Source organism: Palaemon carinicauda, chromosome 10 (genome assembly GCF_036898095.1).
Source record: "Palaemon carinicauda isolate YSFRI2023 chromosome 10, ASM3689809v2, whole genome shotgun sequence".
Classification (NCBI taxonomy): domain Eukaryota; kingdom Metazoa; phylum Arthropoda; class Malacostraca; order Decapoda; family Palaemonidae; genus Palaemon; species Palaemon carinicauda.
The window spans coordinates 15,325,546-15,352,394 of NC_090734.1; the positions used below are offsets into that span (position 1 = coordinate 15,325,546).

Genomic DNA, 26,849 nt, shown 5'->3' on the forward strand with positions numbered 1-26,849 from the left:
CGCCTAGCCAACGTAAAGCTCTCTAGGAGAGCGAGAGAGCACTAGCTTAAAAACAACGGCTTCGAAGTAGCTAGGCCTAGTGTAAGCTCTGACGTTTAGGCGAACGAGGAGCAGCAGTTACAAAAAGATCCGGACAAAGATCCTTAAAAAAATCATCATGATTTAATTAAAGTTCATAGGAGGCTAAGCAGCTTTAGGCTCATCTCCATCTGACAGAGTCCTCAAGGGAATATCAGTAGGAGGGGGAACAGCAACTTCCTCATCTACAGGAACCTTGTCCGATAAAAGCTGAGTCTCAAGCAAGGGAGAGACCTACCGTGGTGGCAATGCTTTACAAGCAGAGTCCACACTCACTGGTGCATTAGTAGCGGACCAGAAGGCAACGTCATGTAACTGCTTGACAGTCTGTGAACTGTCAACAACTGAACAGTCAACCACAACAGGTGCGTGAGGACGCACAGCGTCCACTCGAGACTGCTTTGACTGCCTAGACTGAGCAGTCAAAACAACTCTAGAATGCGGAGGTTGACGCACAGCGTCAAAACAAGTCAATTCCGATTGTTAGTGAACGTCTTGAACGTCAACAGGAGCATCAGCAAGTGGCCTAACGTCCAAATGCGGCTGAAAAACCACACGAGACCGCATCGAGTGTGGTTCTAAACAACCTGACTGACGTGACTAAGCTACGCCAACGTCAACAGTAAGCACAAAGGAACGTTAGGTTGGCTGAAAGCCAGGATATCGATGAGATAAACGGCTAGACTCAACGGACTAATCGGCAGAATAGTCTTCCATAAGGGAGGCAAGCATATACTGCATGTCTTGCCATACAACCCATTAAGGATCAACGGAAATGGTTGTGGTAAGAGACGAGGGTAACGTCTGTGACCGCAACACTTTGCCTACAAAAAAAGACTCTCGGAGTCTGTGTTACGCTTTTGTTAGGCGGCGAGCAGTTATCCGATGACTGCATAGGGTCAGAGCTGTCCTAATGGTTGTAACCAGGACGCTGGACCTGTCCTGAAAGGACTGACTTTCGCTTAAGGGCTTCGAAACCTTGTGACAGGTTTCTTATGCGAAAAGCCTTCGGATGACGAGGAGAAACAACGCCTCTCTCGTCTTATGGTAGGGGAGATCTTGGTAAGATACACCCGATACCATAGAGGGAAAACGTCTGTTCGTTGGTCAAGGCCTCTCGAACCCGTAAGTCGTTTGACATTACTTCTCCCCTGGGCTTGGGAGCATGTAAGAGGTCCCGGACTAGGTGAACGACAGGCACGAACAGACGAACCCTCGGACGCAACACTGTAACACTTTGCGCATATCACTTTATCACTTCGATTTTCTGTTTTGCACTTATTTCACTGAAATCGAAACTTTTACTGATTTCTACCTGAAACACGCAATTCTACCCTTCATTAAAAGGTAGTAATTGCGAAATCAGTCGTATAATGCAAGCTCATTAATACCAGCAAAAAACAGAAAACATATTTTAAGATAAAAAAATCAGTGGCTGGGAAAGAGACTAAACACTAGTTCATATAACTACGTTTTCAATCTCTCACCGCACATAGCCTGGGGACGAGAATAAAAAACTAAAACGTTTTATCCTTCCTCCCCGTACAGCGACTTGGGACGAGAGTAACTCGAGAACAACGTTACCCGCTTGAACGGAACGTTTTCTCTCCTCTCTCTCCCTCCGTCTCTATCTCTCTCTCTCTTTCTCTCTTGATTTCACACCTAAGAGAAGAGCCCAATTATATTTCGTCAAAAAAACATGTTATTTGACTAAAGGAAAAAACTGAAAGGTTTTTCAAATAAAAAGTTCCTTTAAAATAGAATTTAAAACATTTAAGCTAAGAAAGAATGAACAAAACGTCAGAATCGATTTACTCTTACTGCAAAGTGAAACCGTGATACACTCTCTCTCTATCGTAACGATAGAGCGCATGTTGAACGTCCTGAACGTCAACAACTGCGTAGCATAAATAAACTAAACGTTAGTTCATCTTTGAAAACAGTACGAAGACTATCAAAGAAATTCTTTCATAAAATATTACATTTAAAAAGTTTTAAATCCTTAGCTCTTTAAAAGCTAATTACGATATAAAGGGCTCAACGTTGATTAACTTCGGTTTCCAAGTTAGGACCGCCTACTCTCAGGAAAGGTCTATATAAACAAAACATTAAAATTATTTTTATATGTTTATAATAAATGGAAAGTTAATCGAAGAGGCCTAATAAAGGCGGAGAGATATAAAATATATAGAGGAAAATCTATAACGTGATATAATTACTAAAAGCCTAAACACACTTCCGTCTAAGGGAAGGGTCGGCCATTTAAAAGTGAAAGAAAGTCCATACTCTCTTTGTCACCATAATTAAATCTATCCAAAACGAGTTCAAGATTTAAGATGAAGATAAAACACCTGCATAGCGAAAGCTCAAAACTAGAATAAAGTACTTCACCAATTAGTTGTGAAAAAACTCCAGTTTAGCAACAGCGAGTAAGTACGTCTTGTCGATAGCTCGACAGAGAGAAAATTGAGTTCTTTGTTTACATTGAGTACTGGGTATCTGGACGACAGATGGCGCTGTTGGGCACACCCGCAACCTGTGTAGCGATTGCTGGCGAGTTTTACCTTAGAGTTTTCTGTCGAGCAACAGAGTTGCAGCTATTATAATCACCGGCTAAGTTAAATATTGAAAAATATATTTTTCGTTGTTACCTTTCCTCACTGGGCTATTTTCCTTGTTGGGGCCCCTGGGCTTATAGCATCTTGCTTTTCCAACCAGGGTTATAGCTTAGCAAGTAGTAATAATAATAATAAGCTCCAAAAACGAACTATCCTAACAATTATAATATTCAAAAGCTATTATGGAGCATTTGTATATCAGCAGCCAGTTCCTCTTCTGTGCATAAAAATTGGGCATCATCTAACTTAAACCTTCACCCCCCCCTACCCTAACTTATAGTGCCTTGACCTACTTCCCTAACAGGTGAGGGCTAACGGCCCCCTGTGACCCCCCTACACTCCCGTACTCTAAGTCAGCTATTATCATTCGTACAGGTGGCCGCTATAACCTCTGGTACTTCTAGGTATGCATTCAAATTCTCATTTAATACTTGGGAACAATTATTAAAAAAAGTACCTTATTATAAAATTAATGTGGATAGATTAATTGGTTTTATCAGTTTGAGCAATATGGCTTCGCAGTTGCACTAAAAAGTATGACTGAGAAAGGAAGAAAAGCCAAATTAAAATAATTTTCGCAAAGTAAAGTATTCCGAGTTAGCAATCCCAGGTGAGCTAGTATGGGTGATGAGTCGACCTGTTAATATTATTATTATTACTAGCTAAGCTACAACCCTAGCTGGAAGTGCAAGATGCTGTAAGCCAAAGGGCTCAAAAAGGGAAAAATAGCCTAGTGAGAAAAGGAAATAAGGAAATGGATAAACAATGTAAGCAATGAGCAATTCAAAAAAAAATATCCAAATTATAGAATTTTAAATTCAAATCCCTTTTTCAAATATCTAGAAATTAGAGGAACACGAGGAAATCTAGGGTTTCTGCGCTATGTTTCTCTGCTAATTAGTCAGGTCTGGTATTGTTAATAAATAATTAATTTTCCTGTGAAAAAAAATGATCAAGGCATTTTACTTTCTCGTCAGTTGAGTGTCTAGTTTTCTATCTTTACATTTAAGAGACCACAATAACGCTAAAATGAGAATAATTAATAAATTAGATTCCTTTCTGGGTTAATATACACATTCCTTACCTAACCTGCATGCATGTGTAGGCCTACGTGACGTGCGGTCAAATTGACAGCTGAAGGGACAAATAAAAAAAGGCGAAAATGATTTACGACGGAGTTCAGGTAACGCTATTTTCCACAAGTTACGAGTCAAATAAGTTACAGATTTGTATTTTGCGAGGCGTTACCGTCAGCTTAAGGTCAACCGTCACCTGTGACATCTGTCGCTTGAAAAATCTTCTAAAAGAAAAAAAATTCTCCGAATCTTGGGTCAATCCCCCTTTGTCAGAGCGTCAATTGTCCTGTGGTTTTTAGCGTCTCTTAAAAAGCATAATAGGTACGCTGAGAGATGCGATAAACTTATATATACGTTTTTAAACCCTATCTAAAGTAGCAAACGCAAAGACTTACCTACTGGGACTCTTTTTCTGGTCCATATCTTGCTGTCAAAACAGCAGATACCCAGACCCTGCCCTACCGACACGACAATACAGCAACGTTCCAATAATGCTATTAACAATAATAAAACCCTGTCCACAACTATTTTTATGATTATTATATAATTATATCTCTGCTTAAATATATTAAGGAACAAATGTATTTTCAAGGTATACTTTACATTTTTGGCAAGATATGTCGTCAAGGAGAGAAATTAAATTTTCTGGGTAGTTAACTTTTACAAGATTTAAGAAAGAGACGCAGATTTATAGAGAAGATGAACACGAGTCTGGCTTATATTATCAAGCAAACTAAAAATGAGGTTAGTTTTGATTTACTTGCAAAATCTGGCTTTGCTTTGTATGTAATATTACATTATTTTTTTAAATAACTTTTAAATAAAATATAATTATTTTTAATTATCTCCGCCACTTGGAGCTCTCTTTGATTATTCAATGTTTTCTTAGATATTTTAATAACCTGGCCTTGGGACATAACCGCCGCTGTGACTGTGTTCGCTCGTTAACAGTCTGACTAAGATTATAAAAAGAAGTAATGTTGCTAATGGGTCACGTGATCACAATAACTCACGATGTAAACAATAGCAAAAAAGAAAAAAAAGGCTGTTTGTAATCACCATGACACTTGTTACAGTGACTATTCAAGGTCTTGCTTTTACTTAATGGGGGGATGAATTGGTTGTCATTATTTCTTCAAAGCTTTTGGTGATGCCATAAATAATATCATGATTTATATCAACTGATCATCTAATACAGAAAAAAATAATAATCGGATTAATCAGTTAACCCCATAAGGGGAGCATGCATGTATATTAATGGGGTTTTAGACTTAGCCTAAAAGCGAGCTAGGTTTCCACTGTTCTATTTTGATGATGAAAAATTAAGTTATTGTTCACGTAATATAAGCAATTATGTTAACCTAACATATCATACCAACGCACTAGGGCAAGCAATGGCTGCTTGCCTGAAGTTGCTTCTCAGTCTCAACAGTGACTCAGTCTAGACTTCCAGTTTTAAGTGTTCGTATTTCCATCTACCTGGACTCCCAGGAAATGAAATACTACCCACGTCACCATTCTTTAAAAGTTTTGAATAGGAACGGAAATCGGAAATGCCGTGCATAGCAAAGATAAAAATGCGCTATCAAAACAAAGCATAGATACTAGGTCGTACTTTGAAGAAATGGTAGGCTCAGAAATATATTTTCATCAAATGAACAAATAACTATATCAGAGGAGAGAAATCTGGTAAGAACTGGTTAATCCTCCCCTCCCCCCAATAGAGAGTTGGCCCAAACATTCCCGCATCGCGGCACCGCCAACTAATACAAGCGCGACCGCCGACCAGAGTCTGGAGTCCGGACCTTTCCCCTGCCGGTAAATATGAAATGCCCTCGCGTCTGCAGTGGTTGATTCTTTTCAGGGTAAATTTATTCTATTGCCCTGGTTCTTGTTGGATATAACTGCGGTTTTATCGTTACTAAAGACAGTAATGCATTTGTTATAAACGCTCTGCTGGCATGAGACCTTTTTTTCGATAACGTGGGTTTAACAATAAGCGAGCAGTATGCGAGTGAAATGCCGAATGCCTGGAATATATACGATAAAAATGACTGTGGAGGTCATGTAGAGATTAGGGTTCCCTTCCAGTATAGGACCAGAAAAGCAACCCTTAAAGTAGTTTAAGTAAAGTATAGTTGTATAGTTGCTGAACAGAAGAAGAACATCGGTTATTCTTCAAAATTATAGACGCGTTTAAAAAGCAAACAGAAGATTTGCGCTACTGTAGCTAATAGAGCTTCCAGACAAAATAAAGCTACTTACTGAAGAAAAGGGAGCATAACAAAAATTGCAGAAATTTACATTTCATCAGAGGGAAAATGACCGTGTAATAACCCCAGTGACGAAAAAAACGAGAATATGTGAGATATCAGACACGACCAAAATGTCTAATAGAAAAAAAAAATACTTAGGAAGGTCTGAAAAACAAGTATTAGATGAAAGATTATATTATAAGATCATTCCCACAAACGTGCATAGAGCTAAAGAATGTTGCATATCTTTGACAGAGACCATGAGGTAAAACGAAAGTTACTGGACAATAGATAAAAGTTTCTGATGATTCTTAATCCCCACATCCCAATTCACCTACAAATAAAAGTTGCAGAATATCCCATCACCCACAAACCAAAAAACGAACAAAACAACTACGGGCTGCAACGTTGCAAGAGCCTGTGCTTGGCCGTAGGGGTCAAATGCCATAGCTTTTGTCAATAGACATGTACGCGAATGTACTGGTGGATGTGTTTGCTCAAGATGTAAGGAAGATTGTTAAATAAAAGGAGTAATTCATACGGGACTATTTGTATATCGAAACTATGACCACGTAAAATGACGCAGACCATCACAGAAATTAAAATTAAAGAATAAAATACAGGTGGCCTCTGAGGAAAGATATATATATATATATATATATATATATATATATATATATATATATATATATATATATATATATATATATATATATATATATATATATATATATATATATATATCTTTTGAGCATTTAATGCGCGAAGAACAAAATTGGTAAAATCTGAAATTAGACTACCTGACGAAAAAAAAAACATTGTTTTAGTCCAGAAGTTTCATACCGTATGTGAAAATATCAGAATGACTAGAAGATGCAATAAAAACAATAAGAGACAAACAGAAAAAGTAGAAGAAGAAGAAGAAGAAAATCACGAATAGTCAAATTATCTTGCGTGTTCCTACTGGAGGCTTGATATTATATAGTATTCTACATGATCGCGTCTTGATGTGAACAAATGTAGACGAATGGTCTCTCCAATCCTTTAATTGAATATGTAAAACTTGGGAGGTTAAAATTTGGCGCTAAATGTCTTTCTGTTGAGCACAATGACGTAAGCGTTATACATCATAGCCATCTGTTATTTAACTTGCTAGTTTAGGCCTACTTTAATATACATCATAATTTTTTATATATATGTTTTTTATCCCCACTGATCCCCTGAACTTTCATAATTCTGTTTCTCCCAACCAAAGATGAAGCTTATCATTAAATGATGAGTATGACGATACCATATTAACAAAACAGCAACAATAAAATAGTATTCGGCCTCACCGTGCAACCCAGTGAAACAGATGATAGACCTGGGTGTAGTCACAACTTTTTAAATTATTCCTTTGAACGTTAGAAAGGCTTTCCTTTCATTAGGAGACTTTGTGTATGATAAGGTGCAACTCTCTGTTTCACAACCACCAACGTTCTTGTTAAGACCAGCGAGATCATTATGATTCAGGTTAAACTGTCCTACTGAAAAAAAAAATGACTAGTTGCATAATTGCTCTTACAACTTCTTTAATTGATCATCTGTAGGCCTATCATAGAAAATGAAATATATAAGTTGAAATGAAAAAGGAAATCCTGAATCATTAAGCATAATATCTTATTTTGGAAAAGGGTATAAGATTTACCTTAACTCTTGCATAGATGGTTTTATTTAGACATTTCATGTTGATGTAGCCATAGGGTACTTATTTTTACTTGTTAATCACACAACCTTCATTAACTTGTGTATGTAAGATTATAGACAGCATTTGCTTATCAATTTTCAAATGAGTTGTGTGCACGTCCATCACTAGAGAGTAGTTTTTATTATAAAAAGCTAAAAAAATTTTATCAAACGAAAAGACACAAAAGCTACACGAAAAGAAGAAATAAAGTAATACACTTCTCTCAACAATACTAATGTTTGCAGTGTAGAATTTGGAAACTACGAATTATCACGTATTTTGTGTAGCATCCCAAAAAGCAACTGCTTTCAGCCAAAATCTGTAGGCTATACGAAATCTTTTAAGAAAACATTTAAAAGAGGTTACAATAAGCAAATGCTTCCAGAAATACCAACTCACTGAAAATCTTTCAAAAATAAATCGTTTAAGCTTACATGTCCTTGAAATGTTTTATCTTAATTGTCCATTACTTCTCATATAGTTTATTTCTTTATTTCGTTTCCTCAATGGGCTATTTTCCCTGTTGGAGCCCTTGGGCTTATAGCATCTTTCTTTTCCAACTAAAGTTGATGTAATAATAATAATAATAATAACAATAATAATAATAATGATGATAATAATAATAATGATGATAATAATAATAATAATAATAATAATAATAATAATAATAATAATAATAATAATAATAATAATAATAATAATAATAATAATAATAATAATGATAGAAAGGTTGTATTACCTTGATATTTCAGTTTCTTTATTAGTTAAGAAAATAAGGATTTGGGCTAGGATAGGGCCGAACCCCATAATTTATTAAGATGTGACAGATAAGTCATGGTTAAATGTAACTCTGTTATTTTCAAAATTCCTATACATAAGATTGATTTCTCGCTATAAAATTTTCATATCTGGTCATTTGATAGAACCATCTTTGAAAAAAAGGCACATGTTTATATTAGAATCAATTAAACATGGGTGCAGGCTTTAGCAACAACTATGTTTAATTTTCATCCTTTCACATAGTAGCACATACCTGTAGGCATCATATTTATTACAATAATTCTATATAAACTATACGGTAATTTCATAGCCCATACACCTAAGGTATTTACAAATCTAGAAGTGCTACCCAAGAGATAAGAAAAAAAAATGTGCTACTCCTAATGTTTGATAAAAAAAAGGTCTTGAATAGACAAAAAAATAGAGTATAGTTTATATTCATTCTATATTTATCTACTATGTCATCATATCTATTCTCAGTACTTCGCACTAATTGCCTCCCTACCAAATCTTTTTTTTTATTGTAAAATCTAAAAAATCCTCTTTTTGGTGCCAGCTGCAATCATAGTGCACTGTTTATCCGAATTCTGATATTATCTGTAGGAAGAAGAATGTTGTTTTATATATAGAAAAAAAAAACACAGAATCGTTTAATACAACTGTATGTTGTCTAATAAATTAATTTCATGGGATAAATATATATATAACATGTTTGACATTAATATGATGATCAGCAATATTATTTTTTTCAGAATTTTCGAGTTCATAAGCACACGTATCTTTTGACTTTCAAATAAAAGTAACCGAAATATTTATATCGAACGTAACTTTGAAGTATGATTACAATAATACAATACCCTGTATTTAAATGGTTGTTTACTCCATAAATTACACCTGTTTTTTTTCTCTATGGTAAGGTTCTGTACTCTACAGGAATGTTTAATGTGTGGGAGAGAAAGCAATTAGCAACTGTAAGAAGGTATCTTATATCAAACTAGTTTGGCAATCCATATAATAGTATACTACGGTAGTTAGAAAAATGGTATCTACTGATGTTGTATTCTCTTCCGGTAGTTTTTAAGTAGACAAATTTAATGGTTTATCTGTTGACTTGTAAGAGGGTATTGTGAAACTAGACAGACTTTAAGCATTTTTTTAGTATATACGCTAAATAGCTGGTAAAAGAACATAATAGTTTCTCAGGCTATGGTAGAGGAAAACTGTAAGCTCATTTTTTACCCTCATTTTTACCCTCATTTTAACTAACTTAGTCGTAGGCTTTATTGATTGTAGCAAATTATAATAAGTTATTTAAGATAATTTTCTGATTTATCAAATACTCTAAGCTACTTTTATTCTATACAGTCCTTCTGGTGTGGTGGCCCGGTAATAGCGTCCTTGCCTGGTGATTGCCAGCCTGGGGTTCAAATCCCGCTCAAACTTGTTAGTTCCATATTTCGCTGCAACCTCACCATTATTGTGAGCTGAGGATGGGGTTTTTCGGGGGAGCCTTCAGGTCTATCTGCTAAGTCGGTAAAGTTGTACTGTATTACAGATTCTGATTTCGAACAGAAAATATGTTTTCCTGTAGTAAGTAACGTGATTTGACCGAATTTGAACCGCACACCAACAGAACAACCAATCCGACAAACTTTAGGTGTCCGGACTGGTTACTGTTATTACGGATGAAATGAAGGTGAAAACCAGTTAAATCACTCATATATATTTCTGAAACTATTCATTTGCGATGGGAACATGTGTCATTTTCGAAGAGAGCGTAATTTTTCTATAAGAAAAAGTAGTTTTTTTTCCTAGGTTACAATGCACTGTAATACACTAAAATAATACCGCTAAGTCATCAGCAGCCATTGCCTGGCCCTCCTTAGTTCTAGCTTAGGTGGGGAGTGGTTCTTGGACGCTCAACATATGTAATATGGTCAGTCTCTAGGGCAATGCTACTGTCCCTTGCCTCTGCCATTCATGAGTGGCATTTAAACCTTTAAAAGGGTCAGAGCCTTTGTATATCAGCGGCCAGTTCCTCCCTTGTGGATTAAAAATGGACATCAGCTAACCTCAACTTTCCCCCCCTAACCTAACCTACAAGCTGTGTCCTTACCTAATTACCTAACGGGGGCGATAACGCACCCCTAGGAACCCCCTTACACTACTCTATTCTAAGGTAGCCGTAATCATACATGCAGGTGGCCGCTATCATACATACACCCCAAAGGGTCAACCCGTCTGGAAATTGGGGCCTTAGTTCTTGTCTGACGTTCGGCATCATTGACCTTGAGTGTCAGGATGCCAGAAAACCTCAAATGAATCAATCTAGTCTGACAGTTCTATAGCCGTGTGAGCATGTATTTTGACATTATTTTGATTGTCTAATAAATCACTTAGTACAGCTGGTTTTTGTTTCCCTGTGGGTTCCTTTGCCCACAATTTGCCATTATCTCATTACTCTGTTCTGACAAGCGGTACATGGATCTAAAAGTTACACCAAAATCTTATAAATCCATTGACACAATTATCTGGCTCCCTAAGTTCGTAAAATTTGCTACATATGACATTTTGATCACTTTAGCGGCTAATCACTGAACTAGACTGCAGATCCTGGTAATTTGAAACTACCCGATGGACCCTGTTTGACCTGGAAAACATTTGGAGGGGCATTTCTTGCATTTAATCAGGAGTCAGAAACTCAAAATTCAATCTGATTGATAGGACCATCAAGCATGGTGTGGAGAACCTTGCTCTTAGCAGACCAGACCCAGATATGGCTACATATCACCTCTGAGTACCTTAGTTCATCCTTTTACATGAGCGATTCACCTTGAAAAGCCCAAAAAGGACAAGATTGTAAGTTTTACCATTCAAAGGGGGTTTATTTCTTATATAAGGAAGGAATCCTTGATGACTTTTACGGCTGTTCTTTAAAGTATAGTTTTGGTGAGAGGCAATATGGTTATAATGGGAAATGAACATAATAATGCTAGAAAATGTTCTTTTGGTGCTGTACACCAGTTTGTGATGTACAGTACCGTATTTAATAGCAATATCCAATTGGGCTTACCTGCTCAATACCTGTCCAACCTTGCTAACAGCTGTCCTTCCACCCTATGGTTCCCCATCTCCCTAACCATGCTCTCTCCCAATTCATTCTACCTCACCAAATCCTGGTAAGTCCCAACCTCTACTAATTTTTTTTATCTATCCCATTTTGCTCATACCCTGCAATAAAAAAAAAAAAGAGAAAAAAAAATAAATGATGTCCTTTTGAAAATAGGTAAGTACAGCATTATATTTGTGTCTATTTATATTTATAATATTAAATTGATTGATTACATTGATAATTAAAAGAGCACCAAAATACTTGTCCATGTGGCTAATGCTCGTACAGTACTGTAACATGTACAGCTTGCCGGAAGAAAGGAGCAACAAGATACAGTAATGTCAAATTGCCAGTAAAATTAGCTATGGTAGAGGAAATGCTAATTGAACTAAGTGCTTAATTAAATCATTAAAATAACACAGAAAAACTCCCCCTTGTGGCTAACGCTCGTAGCTCGACATATATCGCTTGCCAGAACAGATGAGCAAGGAAATAATGTTAAATTGCGAGTGAGGAAAACCACGGCTGAGCAAAGATGGGTTAAGTAGATAGTTGAAATAACACTAAATACTATCCCACGAGGCTAACGCTCGTAGTGTAACATGTACCATTTGCTAGAGCAAGGAGCTGAGAGATAATGATAAATTATGAGTGAAGTGAGCCACGGCAGAGCAAAGACAAATTAAGGATTAAAAAAGCATTAATTCAGTAGACTAACATATCTTTAATTTCTATAAATACTCATTGATTAAAGGAGGTGTTTTTAGTATGGCAGACATTGGCTACGAACGACACCCTATGAAATGCAATGGAAAATTCCCATATTTTATGAGTTATGAGTGTGTAAGTCCTAGTCTGTCTTTCTACAAGGCTCAGTTATCTCTTTCTTATTATTAATTTGAGACCAAGGACTGTAGTAGGAAACCACTGATATTGGATGAATGTGTGAAATACAATCTCCATAACCTAATATATCCAAGGACACTATTGTACCTCTACCCGAGTACTCCTCTCCCTGTCTGTCCAGGCATTTCCCACTCAATTTAAACTGCTCCTGGCTGTCATAGATTATAAAGGGAAATACAGTTGTGCATCCTAAATGGATTCTTTTTAACCCAACCTACCACAACCTTACTTAATCTAGGATGCCACATTCAACCTGACTGGCCTAGAGTCACATTCAACCTGACTGGCCTAGAGTCACATTCAACCTGACTGGCCTAGAGCCCCTTTACCTAACTTGACCTAGGTGGTTGTATGCTGTAAAAGAAATAATATTTGGTCACATACTGTATCTGTTTTACTGTCAGTACAGTGCTGTAAATCAGAAGGAAAGAGGCAATCAATGCCCCCTCCATTTAACCTAACAATAAAGCCTAAGACATTGGTGGGCAAATGTGGTTTCCCTGTTTTCCGAAATTTGTACAGTATTAGAAAATGGACTGGGTGTAATGAGTTAGCAAAACATTGAAAAAAAGAAATGGACACTAGCATGTTACTGAATTTTGAATTCAAATAAAGTAGGAATTTTTAATCCAAATAAAGTAGGAATTTTGATAAATTATAAAAACATTCTTTTAAAAATTTGTAAAATATCACCTGATTTACACTTGAAGAAGCATTGGTTATATAGAAATTTATTGTAATGAAGCTGATTTTCTACAAAACTAATACCATCTGCCTAATAGTACATTAAAAAAACAACGATACTATATTGATTAAGTAATGAGAACAATTGGAAAACCACACTTAAATTTGTTGATAGTAGTACTGTACAGTAATTGTTGTACAGTAATCACAAAGTGATGGAAAGTTCAGCACATAAGACTGAACCCTACATGAAGGTCCCATGTAAATAAGATTACAGTAAATATTAACAAAATAAGTCATAATTTTTGTATCCTGCAAATATATTTACAACTATAAAGTGCATTTGCAATTATCATTTGAAAACAAAAAGCCTTGTAATTAACTAAAATAGTGATCAAACATGTTAATGATGTATCTTATTTTTCAATATTAAACTTAGCCGGTGATCATATAGCTGTCAGCTCTGCTGCCCGACAGAAAAACCTAAGGACAAAATACGCCAGCGATCGCTATACAGGTAGGGGGTGTTCATCAACAGCGCCATCTGTCGAGCAGGTACTCAAGTACTCCCAGTAAACACAGAATCAATTTTCTCTCTGTCGTGCCACTGGCAAGACCTACTAAATACGCTGTTGCTTTCTGGATTGATTTTCACGTTATTTGGTGAAGTATTCATTTCTGGTTATTAGCTTTCGCTGTGCAGAGGTTATCTTCAATACGTCCTTGCATTCTTTTATTGAATTTTGGATTATTTGTTGACGACTTGGATAGATTTTGAATTCCCCCTTTTGACTAATTCAAGATGTCTGACCCTTCTCAAGTCCCCAAGTACAGGAAGTGTAGCGCTAGGGACTGTTCAAGGCGTCTTCCGAAGGCCTCTATCGATCCGCACACCATTTGTTCCAATTGTTGGGGTAAAGCCTGTCAATTGGAAGATCGATGTGAGGAATGCGTTGGGCTTTCGGAATTCGATTTTCAAGAATTCCTGAAATATGCACGTAGGCTAGAGAGAGATAGAGTCAGGAGGAGTTCGTCTCGCTCAGTTGATTTTTCAATATTAAAATTAGCCGGTGATCATATAGCTGTCAGCTCTGCTGCCCGACAGAAAAACCTAAGGACAAAATACGCCAGCGATCGCTATACAGGTAGGGGGTGTTCATCAACAGCGCCATCTGTCGAGCAGGTACTCAAGTACTCCCAGTAAACACAGAATCAATTTTCTCTCTGTCGTGCCACTGGCAAGACCTACTAAATACGCTGTTGCTTTCTGGATTGATTTTCACGTTATTTGGTGAAGTATTCATTTCTGGTTATTAGCTTTCGCTGTGCAGAGGTTATCTTCAATACGTCCTTGCATTCTTTTATTGAATTTTGGATTATTTGTTGACGACTTGGATAGATTTTGAATTCCCCCTTTTGACTAATTCAAGATGTCTGACCCTTCTCAAGTCCCCAAGTACAGGAAGTGTAGCGCTAGGGACTGTTCAAGGCGTCTTCCGAAGGCCTCTATCGATCCGCACACCATTTGTTCCAATGGTTGGGGTAAAGCCTGTCAATTGGAAGATCGATGTGAGGAATGCGTTGGGCTTTCGGAATTCGATTTTCAAGAATTCCTGAAATATGCACGTAGGCTAGAGAGAGATAGAGTCAGGAGGAGTTCGTCTCGCTCAGTTGATTTTTCAATATTAAAATTAGCCGGTGATCATATAGCTGTCAGCTCTGCTGCCCGACAGAAAAACCTAAGGACAAAATACGCCAGCGATCGCTATACAGGTAGGGGGTGTTCATCAACAGCGCCATCTGTCGAGCAGGTACTCAAGTACTCCCAGTAAACACAGAATCAATTTTCTCTCTGTCGTGCCACTGGCAAGACCTACTAAATACGCTGTTGCTTTCTGGATTGATTTTCACGTTATTTGGTGAAGTATTCATTTCTGGTTATTAGCTTTCGCTGTGCAGAGGTTATCTTCAATACGTCCTTGCATTCTTTTATTGAATTTTGGATTATTTGTTGACGACTTGGATAGATTTTGAATTCCCCCTTTTGACTAATTCAAGATGTCTGACCCTTCTCAAGTCCCCAAGTACAGGAAGTGTAGCGCTAGGGACTGTTCAAGGCGTCTTCCGAAGGCCTCTATCGATCCGCACACCATTTGTTCCAATTGTTGGGGTAAAGCCTGTCAATTGGAAGATCGATGTGAGGAATGCGTTGGGCTTTCGGAATTCGATTTTCAAGAATTCCTGAAATATGCACGTAGGCTAGAGAGAGATAGAGTCAGGAGGAGTTCGTCTCGCTCAGTTGATTTTTCCTCTCCCCATGCCCCACACCCTATTCCTTCCCCTGTAGTGGTTGCTCCCGACCCCCCTTCTAGCACTCATCAACCTTCGATGGCAGATATGATGCGTGCCATCCAGGCTCTGGGTGAGAGAGTTGAGTCATTGGCGAGTGACCGCAATCAACTCATGGCTGACGTCAGGGAGTTGAAGGGTAAGAGTGCAGTGGGAAGTGAAGTGAGTGTTAGTGCAGTGAAAAGTGTCAGTGTTACGCATGAGGGTGCGTCTGTTCGTGCCTGTCGTCCTCCCAGTCCGGGACCTCTTGCAAGCTCCCAAGCCCAGGGGAGAAGCAATGTCGTACGACAAAAGGGTTCGACAGGCTTTAATCAGCGGACAGACGTTCCCTCCGTGGTTTCGGACGTATCTTTCCTAGATCGCCCCACCCACAAGAAGACGAGTGAGCCCGTTCATTCCTCGTCTGCGGAAGAGGTTTCACGCCAGAAACGATGGACCAAGGTCTCACGGCCTCTTAAACGCAAGGTCCCTTCCGCGCAAGTCCAACGGCCCAGGTGTAGCCACTGGGTCAGTTCTGACTCGCTGCAGTCCTCCGACGACTGCACACCTCCTAAGAGAGGCAAAGTGGTACCGCAACAGGCAGTAACACCGTCTGTTGCCGCACCTGCTGCTGTAGACCCTAAGTGGTCTTTGCTACAGTCTATGCAGACTCAGTTAGCTTCTTTCATGCAGGAGTATCGTGCGGAGAAGGTTGACGCTGCACCCGTTAGCCTACAACCAACCACGGTTGTGCGCCCAGTAGACGCTGAGGCTTCCTGCTCCCGCACTCCAGCTGTGAGAGTTCCACCACCCATGCGCAGTCGACCCTGCCAGACGCATGTTGACGTTCACCGACGCACGGAACCCTCCGTTGACGTTCGTGTGCTACCACAACAACAGGAGGGTGGAGTTAAGTTGCCGTGTTTTGACGCTGTGCGTCAACCTCCGCAACCCACTGTGGTTTCCGCTACTCGACCGCAGTCAGGAGTAGACGCCTTGCGTCCCCACTCAGCTATGGTTGTTACCAGTTTACAGACTGACCAACAGTTCCATGACGTTGGGTCCAGTGCAGCCACGCATGCACCCGTGCTGCCGTACTCAGCCGACCAGCTTTTACCTACTCCTTTGCCGCTTCCTCCTCAACATTCAGACGATGGACTCTCTGATGATGACGACGCTGCACATCTTGACGACCAACACACGGACATCGACGAACCCAAGACCACGCCTCCCTCCTTAGACTTTAGGAAAGTGCTTGCGCTGTTCAAGGATTTATATCCTGATCAGTTTGTGTCTGCAGCACCACGCTCGCCTCCCTCTGAGTTCGCTTTAGGCATGCAGTCATCCGCACCTGCCTTTACGAAGCTCGTACTCGCTCGCTCGTCCAAGAGAGCTTTAAGGGTACTGGGAGATTGGTTGCAGTCCAAAAAGCAACTTGGGAAGACAGCCTTCATGTTTCCCCCGGCCAAGCTTGCTTCCAGATCTAGCGTCTGGTATGCCACGGGAGAAGTTCTCGGCTTGAGAGTTCCTGCCTCTGCCCAGGGCGACTTCTCAAGTCTGGTAGACTCTCCCCGCAGGCTGGCCATGAGACGCTCCAAGATTTGTTGGACTCCTTCGGATATGGACCATCTTATGAAAGGAGTAATTCGAGCATTCGAAGTCTTTAACTTTTTGGACTGGTGTTTGGGAGCGTTGAGCAGGAAGACCTCCCCTTCTGACAAGGAAACTTCCATGCTCATTATGTCCTGCATGGACAAAGCCATACGGGATGGTTCTAGTGAGCTTGCGGCTTCTTTCGTGTCCGGGGTCCTCAAGAAGTGGGATCACCTTTGCTCCTTCTTGTCAGCTGGAGTCACCCCATGTCAAAAGTCGGAACTTATGTTTGCTCCTCTCTCGAAGTGCCTCTTCCCTGAGGAGTTGATCAAGGAGATTGCCGCCTCCTTGATCCAGAAAGACACTCATGACCTGGTTGCGTCATCCGCACGCAAAGCCACCCCTTTGCCCTCCGTGCCTAGAGCCAGGATGGACACTCCAGCGTCAAGGTTCATTCCGCCCTTTCGTGGCAGAGCCTCCAGCAGAGGAGGTGCTCGTGCCGAAGGTCAACGTGGGAGCAAGAAGAAGGGTTCCAAGTCCTTTAGAGGCAGAGTCTGACTGCCACCTTCTTCAGACAGCAGTGGGAGCCAGGCTCAAGAACTACTGGCAGGCCTGGGAGAACAGGGGCGCAGACGCACAATCTGTGAAGTTACTCAGAGAGGGGTACAAGATTCCATTCTTGCGCAAGCCCCCTCTAGCAACAACTCCCATCGACCTCTCTCCCAGGTACAGAGAGGAGGACAAGAGACTAGCTTTGCAGCAACAGGTGTCTCTCTTACTACAAAAGGGAGCGGTAGTCAAAGTCCGGGACCATCAATCCCCGGGCTTCTACAACCGTCTCTTCTTAGTGGCGAAGAAGACAGGAGGGTGGAGACCGGTGCTAGACGTCAGTGCTCTGAATGTCTTTGTCACAAAGCAGACGTTCACCATGGAGACGACAAAGTCGGTTCTAGCATCGGTCAGGAAGGAAGACTGGATGGTCTCGTTAGACCTAAAGGACGCTTACTTTCACGTCCCCATCCACCCAGATTCCCAACCTTTTCTAAGGTTCGTTTTCGGGAAGGTTGTATACCAGTTTCAAGCCCTGTGCTTTGGCCTAAGCACGGCACCTCTTGTTTTTACGAAACTGATGAGGAATATTGCCAAATTCCTGCATTTAGCAGACATCAGAGCCTCCCTCTATTTGGACAACTGGCTTCTAAGAGCTTCGTCAAGTCGTCACTGTCTGGAGAATCTAAAGTGGACTCTGGATCTGACCAAGGAATTGGGTCTCCTGGTCAATATGGAAAAGTCCCAACTCGTCCCATCCCAAACTATAGTGTACCTGGGAATGGAGATTCAGAGTCAAGCTTTTCGGGCTTTTCCGTCGGCCCCCTGAATCAGTCAAGCCCAAGAATGCATCCAGAACATGCTGAAGAAGGACCGATGTTCAGTCAGACAGTGGATGAGTCTGATAGGGACGCTTTCATCACTGCACCAGTTCATCGCGTTAGGGAGACTCCACCTCCGACCCCTTCAATTTCACCTGGCTGTTCACTGGAGAAAGGACAAGACGCTAGAAGCGGTCTCGATTCCTATTTCCGAGAAGATGAAGTCTTCACTGACTTGGTGGAAGGACAACATTCTCCTCAGGGAGGGTCTGCCACTGGCTGTTCAGACCCCCAACCACATTCTCTTCTCGGACGCATCGGACACGGGCTGGGGTGCGACATTGGACGGTCGGGAATGCTCGGGCACGTGGAATGCGGATCAAAGAACGTTGCACATCAACTGCAAGGAGCTACTGGCAGTTCATCTGGCCTTGAGAAGCTTCAAGTCCCTCCTTCTAGGCAAGGTGGTGGAGGTGAACTCCGACAACACCACAGCCTTGGCGTACATCTCCAAGCAAGGAGGGACTCATTCGAGGACGTTGTACGAGATCGCAAGGGACCTCCTCACCTGGTCAAGAGATCGAAACATATCGTTAGTAACGAGGTTCATTCAAGGCAACATGAATGTCATGGCAGACCGCCTCAGCCGGAAGGGTCAAATCATCCCAACAGAGTGGACCCTTCACAAGAATGTATGCAAGAGACTATGGGCCTTGTGGGGTCAGCCTACCATAGATCTGTTTGCAACCTCGATGACCAAGAGGCTCCCAATTTATTGCTCACCGATTCCGGACCCAGCAGCAGTTCACATAGATGCCTTTCTTCTGGATTGGTCCCATCTAGACCTTTATGCATTCCCCCCCCGTTCAAGATTGTCAACAGAGTACTGCAGAAGTTCGCCTCTCACGAAGGGACAAGGTTGACGTTGGTTGCTCCCCTCTGGCCCGCGAGAGAATGGTTCACCGAGGTACTGCAATGGCTAGTAGACGTTCCCAGAACACTTCCTCTAAGAGTGGACCTTCTGCGTCAGCCGCACGTAAAGAAGGTACACCCAAGCCTCCACACTCTTCGTCTGACTGCCTTCAGACTATCGAAAGACTCTCGAGAGCTAGAGGCTTTTCGAAGGAGGCAGCCAGAGCGATTGCTAGAGCAAGGACATCCACTCTTAAAGTCTACCAGTCGAAGTGGGAAGTCTTCCGAAACTGGTGCAAGTCGGTATCAGTATCCTCAACCAGTACCTCTGTAACTCAGATAGCTGACTTCCTTTTATACTTAAGGAAGGAAAGATCGCTTTCAGCTCCCACGATCAAGGGTTACAGAAGCATGTTGGCAGCAGTCTTCCGTCACAGAGGCTTAGATCTTTCCAACAACAAAGATCTACAGGACCTCCTTAAGTCTTTTGAGACCTCGAAGGAGCGTCGGTTGGCCACACCAGGTTGGAACTTAGACGTGGTACTAAGATTCCTTATGTCAGAAAGGTTCGAACCGCTTCAATCATCCTCTTTTAAAGATCTCACTTTGAAGACCCTTTTCCTCGTCTGCTTAGCAACAGCTAAAAGAGTCAGTGAGATACACGCCTTCAGCAGAAACATTGGATTTTCATCTGAAACGGCTACATGTTCCTTACAGCTTGGTTTTTTAGCCAAAAACGAACTTCCTTCTCGTCCTTGGCCCAAATCGTTCGATATTCCAAGCCTTTCTAATTTGGTTGGAAATGAACAAGAAAGAGTCCTATGCCCTGTAAGAGCTCTTAAGTACTATTTGAAACGTACTAAACCATTACGAGGACAGTCAGAAGCTTTATGGTGCGCTATTAAGAAACCTTCTTTACCTATGTCAAAGAATGCAGTTTCTTATTATATCAGACTTTTGATTCGAGAAGCTCATTCCCATCTGAATGAGGAGGACCATGCTTTGCTGAAGGTAAGGACACATGAAGTTAGAGCTGTCGCAACTTCAGTGGCCTTCAAACAAAACAGATCTCTGCAAAGTGTAATGGATGCAACCTATTGGAGAAGCAAGTCAGTGTTCGCATCATTTTACCTTAAAGATGTCCAGTCTCTTTACGAGAACTGCTACACCCTGGGACCATTCGTAGCAGCGAGTGCAGTAGTGGGTGAGGGCTCAACCACTACATTCCCCTAATCCCATAACCTTTTTAATCTTTCTCTTGAAATGTTTTTTATTGTTGTTCTTTGGGTTGTCCGGAAGGCTAAGAAGCCTTTCGCATCCTGGTTGATTTGGCGGGTGGTCAAATTCTTTTCTTGAGAAGCGCCTAGATTAGAGGTTTTGATGAGGTCCTTTAGTATGGGTTGCAACCCTTCATACTTCAGCTCCTAGGAGTCGCTCAGCATCCTATGAGGATCGCGAGGCTCAGTAAGGAAGACGTACTTAAAAAGATAGAGTAATTGTTCAAGTCGACTTCCTTACCAGGTACTTATTAATTTTATGTTTGTTATTTTGAATAACTGCTAAAATGAAATACAAAATACTTAGCTCTTAAAGTAAACATATAATGCTGGTCTCTACCCACCCCCCTGGGTGTGAATCAGCTATATGATCACCGGCTAAGTTTAATATTGAAAAGTGTTATTTTCATTAGTAAAATAAATTTTTTAATATACTTACCCGGTGATCATATATTAAAGGACCCTCCCTTCCTCCCCAATAGAGACCCAGTGGACCGAGGAGAAAATTGGTTCTGTGTTTACTGGGAGTACTTGAGTACCTGCTCGACAGATGGCGCTGTTGATGAACACCCCCTACCTGTATAGCGATCGCTGGCGTATTTTGTCCTTAGGTTTTTCTGTCGGGCAGCAGAGCTGACAGCTATATGATCACCGGGTAAGTATATTCAAAAATTTATTTTACTAATGAAAATAACATTTTAATAGGTTGAAAAGTTACGTATACCAATCTTTGTCTTGAGTAAGGAAATTTACTTGAGGGCTTAAGTAGGCCCCTGTTGTATTTTCTTCCTTATCAAACAAGCTAGGTTACTATTGGAAAAAGAATAATAATTCATGTCTGAATCTATATATGAACTTTATTTGATAATTTCTGTGTTTTATAGGTGTTTATAAAGGTTAATTTTGTTTTTTGTTTAAGGTTTAAAAGTACAGGACCACAATGCCCACCGTTATACTATTAGATGTGTCTCTGTCAATGAGCCGAGGCGTAGATGTAGCAAGTCCAAATCCAGAGGATGAAGAAGTTGAGCCTCTTCCATTAAGAAAAGACTTGGCTGCTCATGGCTGCAACATTTTACTTGATCATTTTACTCAACATTGCAAGCTGGAATTTGCATCTTTGGTAAGTTAAAGATACCCATAGTTTATATACAATTTTTCTTAAGGTACAGAGAATGTTTGCAAGTACTGTGAACTGTACATGTTTATGTTATCACTATGTAATGTACTGTAGTAGTTTAACAGTAGAACTCTGTTATGTTTCTTGATATTCATAAGGATTTTCAAGTGAATTTGTTCTTGAGGAAGAGATGAGAATTAAACTAGGGTAAAGTTAGAGAAGGAAGATTTTTTGGGGAAGCGACGCTAAAGAATGGATAAAAAGAATTAAGAAGAAAGCATTTTAGCTGTGGGCTGAAAGTACACTGCAAAGAAAATTTCATACCATGTAAATTACAGTCCTCCACAATTTTATGACAGAATAGCTGATGGCAATTACAAGGCTAATGGGTGATTGGATAGGAAAATCAAATATATGATGGTCTTAGAGTGATAAAAAGGCCAAGGGTAAAGAAGTAACCTAGTTGTGACTTTGCAAAAAACTGAGATTTTACCGATATGATAATAGAAGTGTGTGTTGAGACATATTGTATGATGTTGGACATTAGAACAGCTGAAGATATGACAATCCTAAAGCTGAGGATTGAACTACTATGTGATAGAATCGTCGTCGTCGGCGCCCACTCGTGTCCGAGTATTGGGTTCTGTCGTTAGCCATCAGCCTCCTATCAGAAGAAGGGTGGAGGAAACGACAGACTGCCAGTAGCTGGGTATATTGTTTTGGGTGGTCGTGGCTTTGCAACGGCCACGCACACACACTTGGCCCACATCGTTTTCACCGCGGCTCAAGACATATGAGACAGGCGGCTTCTCCGATGTTGGTTGCATCGGGCTGCCGGGTTCTTGTTATGTCAAGGCCCGCCTTGTTGCCTGCCCGACAGGCATTGCCCTCTTCCGCCGGCGCTGGGAAGCTCCGCCGTTGGGGTCTTGTTTGGTTTGATTTTGGAGTTTTCCTTCTCCTAGCCTTTGCCTATCTTAAATAAAGGAGAAGGCCTATAGGGGTCCAGTCTTGGTCTGGTCTCTCAGAACTGGCCTTAGCGGTATGGTTGAGCCTGTCAGGGTGGATAAACTACCCCATCGCCATTGCCCAGCCCATCATTGAGACACTCAAGCCCCTCTACTGCAGCAAAGTGCTGGACCGTCAGAGGGGATAGAATAGGGGGAGATTAAATGTTAGGTGTTGATGATTTTGAAAGTAAATCATCTGACAGTGACTATCTGAGAGATGTTTGTCAGCATAGTAGTCCTTTAGTGACAGTTGATCAGTGAAGTTCAGCATTATCTTAATTGGCGTTAGTTAACAACAGGCAGGGCATTATCAAGCATGATAATATTTCACAATTATCAAGTGCCAAATACATCAAGACTGTTGAAATTTCCATAGCAACTGGTATTGATCAATAACTGATTTTTGAGAGATGGTGATCAAATATATGAACATGGGTTAAGAGTGCAGTTGCTGATGGAAGTTTGATAATTGTTTGAGAAAGGTTGATCGTTAGCAAGACAACCAAGGTGTCGTCAGGCAAACTACTAATTGCAAGTGAAATTTTGGAATGGCTAGCCTAGATTGATAAAGAAGTTGAAAGATGGCAGTGTTTGAGTCTTTTAGAGAGAAGTAATAGTAGCGACTGTATATCACAACACACTACTGTAGGTAGATAGTCATTTATGTTGTGTAATCTTGTATTATGGAGTACATATCTATAATACAGGGCTGTGATGTGCTATGAGTATACTGGTAGTTTGTGAAATATCAAACTTTTTTTTGACGCATTTCTTGGTTATATTAATCATCTACTAAGGAATTTTAAATGTCAGTAGTAGTGAAGGACTGTTATTAGATTAGATAGGATGTTTTACAGTTCCATTCTCAAATTTAATCCATTTGTGGATGAATGATGATAAGGCATATTGTGACTCATGATGCAAATATTTTGAATTTTTTCTTTTTTCATCATGTCATAACACTGATATATGACCACATAGAGATACTGTAATGATTTTATTTTGCCTATGATTGCTTTGTTCCCCTGAATTGTGTATCTCGGAGAACGATTACTCTCTGAAACTCTTAATGAGGATGACAGGTACAGTTGGACAACCAAAGCCTTTTGTGTAAATTTTGGTTTGTTCCGTAACTGAATACAAACCATGCTATTTGCATGGGGTAATTACTTTGGCGACAGCCGATGACGAGCCATAAAGTTTTAATGAGGGTTTCCTACCCCACCGCTAGTTAGCGGGGGGTAGGGAGGGGTAGCTAGCTACCCCTCCCCCCTCACACACACCGGTGAAGATCCACTTTACTTTTGGCTCGGAGAGACGACAGACCTGTCGGCGCTCTCCTCTCTTTTGACTGCCATAATTTTTGTCTGCTTTTTCTTTCAGTGTTTGTGTGTGAAGTTGGCCTCTACTCTCCTTATGCGCACTTGCCCTGGTCTTCCCGGCTGCCCTTGTGGGACCTTTATGTCGGCCATGGAAACGGATCCTCACTCCTTATGCCCACAGTGTAGGGGCCAACGGTGTGATAGTTCTAATTTGTGCATTGAGTGTAGGGAGTGGTCTACCTCCCAGTGGGAGAGGTTTGCCCGACGATGTAAGAAGAAGGCTAAGAGGAATCTTTCTCCTTCCGAGGTTTCTCGGAAGAGAGAAAATCCTAAGTCTTCTTCTTCCGACGCCCATTCCTCCTCCGAAGCTCCCGCTCGGGTGGCCTCTTCCGAGAGGCCGGCGAGAGGTAGCGTAGACCGTAATGTTGATGTCATTAACTGATCCCGTGGTGAGGGAGAGGTTGTTGCCTACCATAGCGAGGCGGCTGCCCCTCCCCCCTCGGAGGAGGTATTTGTTTCTAACAATAACCTTTTTCAGCTTTGGGCTTCTTGGGGTTGCAGGGTTTGCCCTCCAAGGAAGCCTTGTTTGGTATGATCAAACGGGGTGTGGCTGCCGAACAATCGTCAACCTCAGCGGACATAGATCCTCTGTCTGGGGTTGACGGTTTTGTGTCGGAAACATCCCGTGGGTCTGACCAAACTCCTGTTCCTGTGGCTGCGGTAGCATTAGGCTCTGTCTCTCCCTCTGAACATACTTCGAGGGAGGAGCTTAGTCCCACGGTCTCTCCTTCTGCTGAGACTCCCTCTCGGGGGAGTTCTCTGGTAGAGACGCCTCTTCGGAGGCCTGTTGATGGTCAGCCTGCTGATCCCACGGCCCCTCGTGGGCGTATCAGGCGGAAGGCTCGCCCTCCCCTTCGCCGTAGAGGCCTTCCTTCCCCCTTCGGCTCGTCGTCACCACAGTCCTCTGCGGAGGAGACGACTCGCCGTTCTCCTGATCTACCTGCTACCACCCTTGACCTCTCCAGGGATCGTTCGCTATCCCCGTCGGAGGATGGTCGTCCTTCGGGACAATGTGAGTTGTCACCTCAACCACCTACATCTAAAGCTGCTGACGCGCTTTACGCGCCGGAGACTGCCACTGCGCAACCTCCTGACCCTTCGGGGTCTCAGGGACTTGAGCGCGCAACTGCGCCGCTCGCCCCTAAGCCTAAGGCTCCGACTGCGCACCCTGTTGCTGTTGTTCCTGTCGTTCTGGACAAAGCGCCTCGGCGCTCACCCTTAGGCGTTCGCGCCACTGTTCCTGTTGCTTGCCAGGATTCCCCTGCGCGTCCACGCCCATCGGCGCCCCGTCGCCCTCCAGCAGTTCCTGATGTAGCGCGTAAGCGCTCAATTGCGCAAACGCGCCCTGTTCCTGTTGTAGCACCGCCGCGCTCTCCTGCGCACTTGCGGCCAGTTCCTGATAAGGCGCCTACGCGCCCACCGTTGCCCCAGTGGCCTCCAGTGCTCACGCGCCCTCCTGCACCTCGCCGGCCCCCTGTTCCTGTTTCACCGCGCGCTATCCAGGAGGTTCCTGAGTTGGCGCACAGGCGTCCACAGGTTCCTTCGGACTCGTCGCGCCCTGCGGGGGAGAGACGCGATACGCGTCCCCACGCGATTCCAGATCCAGCGCTCACGTGCACCCCAATGCGCCCACGTGCCGCTTTGGGCCCATTGCGCCCACCTAAGGAGGTTCGCGATACAAGGGAAGCTCATGATACGAGAGAGGTTCGCGATGCGCGCCCGCGCGCAGTTCCTGTTACAGCTCCAACGCGACCACGCGTCGCGACGACTCAGCTCGTCGCCCCAGAGGTTGCCAAGCCAGCGCACGGGCGCTCACGGCCGCCTCTGGAACCGCGCGAATCTATTGCTGATACGATCGCGCTCGACGCGCCCAAATCGCGCCCTGTTCCTGCTTCACGCCCCGTGCCTGTCTTTAAGACAGCGGTGATGGCGCAACTCACACCAGAACGCCCTCACGCGGCTCGCACCTCGCAACCTCCAAAGCAGCGAACCCCGACGCGACCTGTTCCTGATACGGGTCTTGTGCGCCCACGATCTCCAGCGCACCTAGCGCTTGCACAGGCGAGTAAACCGGTCCAGCCAGACCGTCATCAAAGCTCTCGTTCCCAGGTCGCTCGCGACCCTGCTCCCGCACTATCGCGCACTCGGCCAGTTTTTGGACACCCACTTGGGCGCTCCTGTTATCGCTCGCCCTCCGGGGATGCACCAGATCACTGCGCGCCCTCGCGTTTGGCCGCCTCCTGTTCCAGCTCGCCGCACGCCCACACCATCGCCCACTCACGCTCGCGGGCATGTTCCCGCTCAGGCTTCCGTGGCCCCCACGGCCACGCTCCCGCTCTGTCTCCAGCGCGCCATTGCTCCTGACCATCCTTCTGCGCACCATCGCGCCCCCGCGCGATTTTCCAGCTTTGCGCCCTTCTCTCGCGCGCGACCCTGATTTGGGCCCGGTATACGAGCCCCAGCGTGATGGCCGTCAGGCGGTTTCTTCTTTGTCGCGTTCCCCTCCCCGCAAGCGCAGACCAGCGCGCTCGCCAGAGGGGGAACGCTCCTCGGACAGGTCTTGGGATTCTTCTCTTACAGCCCGGCAGGCGAACTCTCGTGTGTCGTCTCCTCCTAGGGATCCAT

The 26,849-nt window shown here is 42.5% G+C and overlaps 2 protein-coding genes across 8 annotated transcripts in view; one reads left to right on the top strand and one right to left on the bottom strand.

The window, feature by feature from the left end:
- RYBP (ring and YY1 binding protein) overlaps positions 1-5,167 on the bottom strand; it is a 41,861-nt gene extending 36,694 nt beyond the window's left edge. Inside the window, exon 1 of one of the 4 annotated variants that reach the window (XM_068381516.1) lies at positions 5,148-5,167. Coding sequence is in view for 1 of the 4 variants with exons in the window: in XM_068381512.1 (XP_068237613.1) it covers positions 4,168-4,193 (26 nt within the window). In the remaining 3 variants the exon portion in view is untranslated. Of the gene's footprint in view, positions 1-4,167; positions 4,323-4,375; positions 4,397-5,147 lie in introns of those variants that run through there. The other 3 variants (XM_068381515.1, XM_068381512.1, XM_068381514.1) reach the window with 3 other exon arrangements.
- Positions 5,168-7,122: 1,955 nt separating this feature from the next.
- Positions 7,123-26,849, top strand: part of IntS14 (integrator complex subunit 14) — a 99,799-nt gene continuing 80,072 nt past the window's right edge. The window contains exons 1-2 of one of the 4 annotated variants that reach the window (XM_068381520.1): positions 7,123-7,140; positions 21,635-21,838. In XM_068381520.1, coding sequence (XP_068237621.1) covers positions 21,656-21,838 — 183 coding nt within the window. In that variant the 5' untranslated portion in view covers positions 7,123-7,140; positions 21,635-21,655. Of the gene's footprint in view, positions 7,141-9,333; positions 9,513-9,640; positions 9,756-21,634; positions 21,839-26,849 lie in introns of those variants that run through there. The other 3 variants (XM_068381517.1, XM_068381518.1, XM_068381519.1) reach the window with 3 other exon arrangements.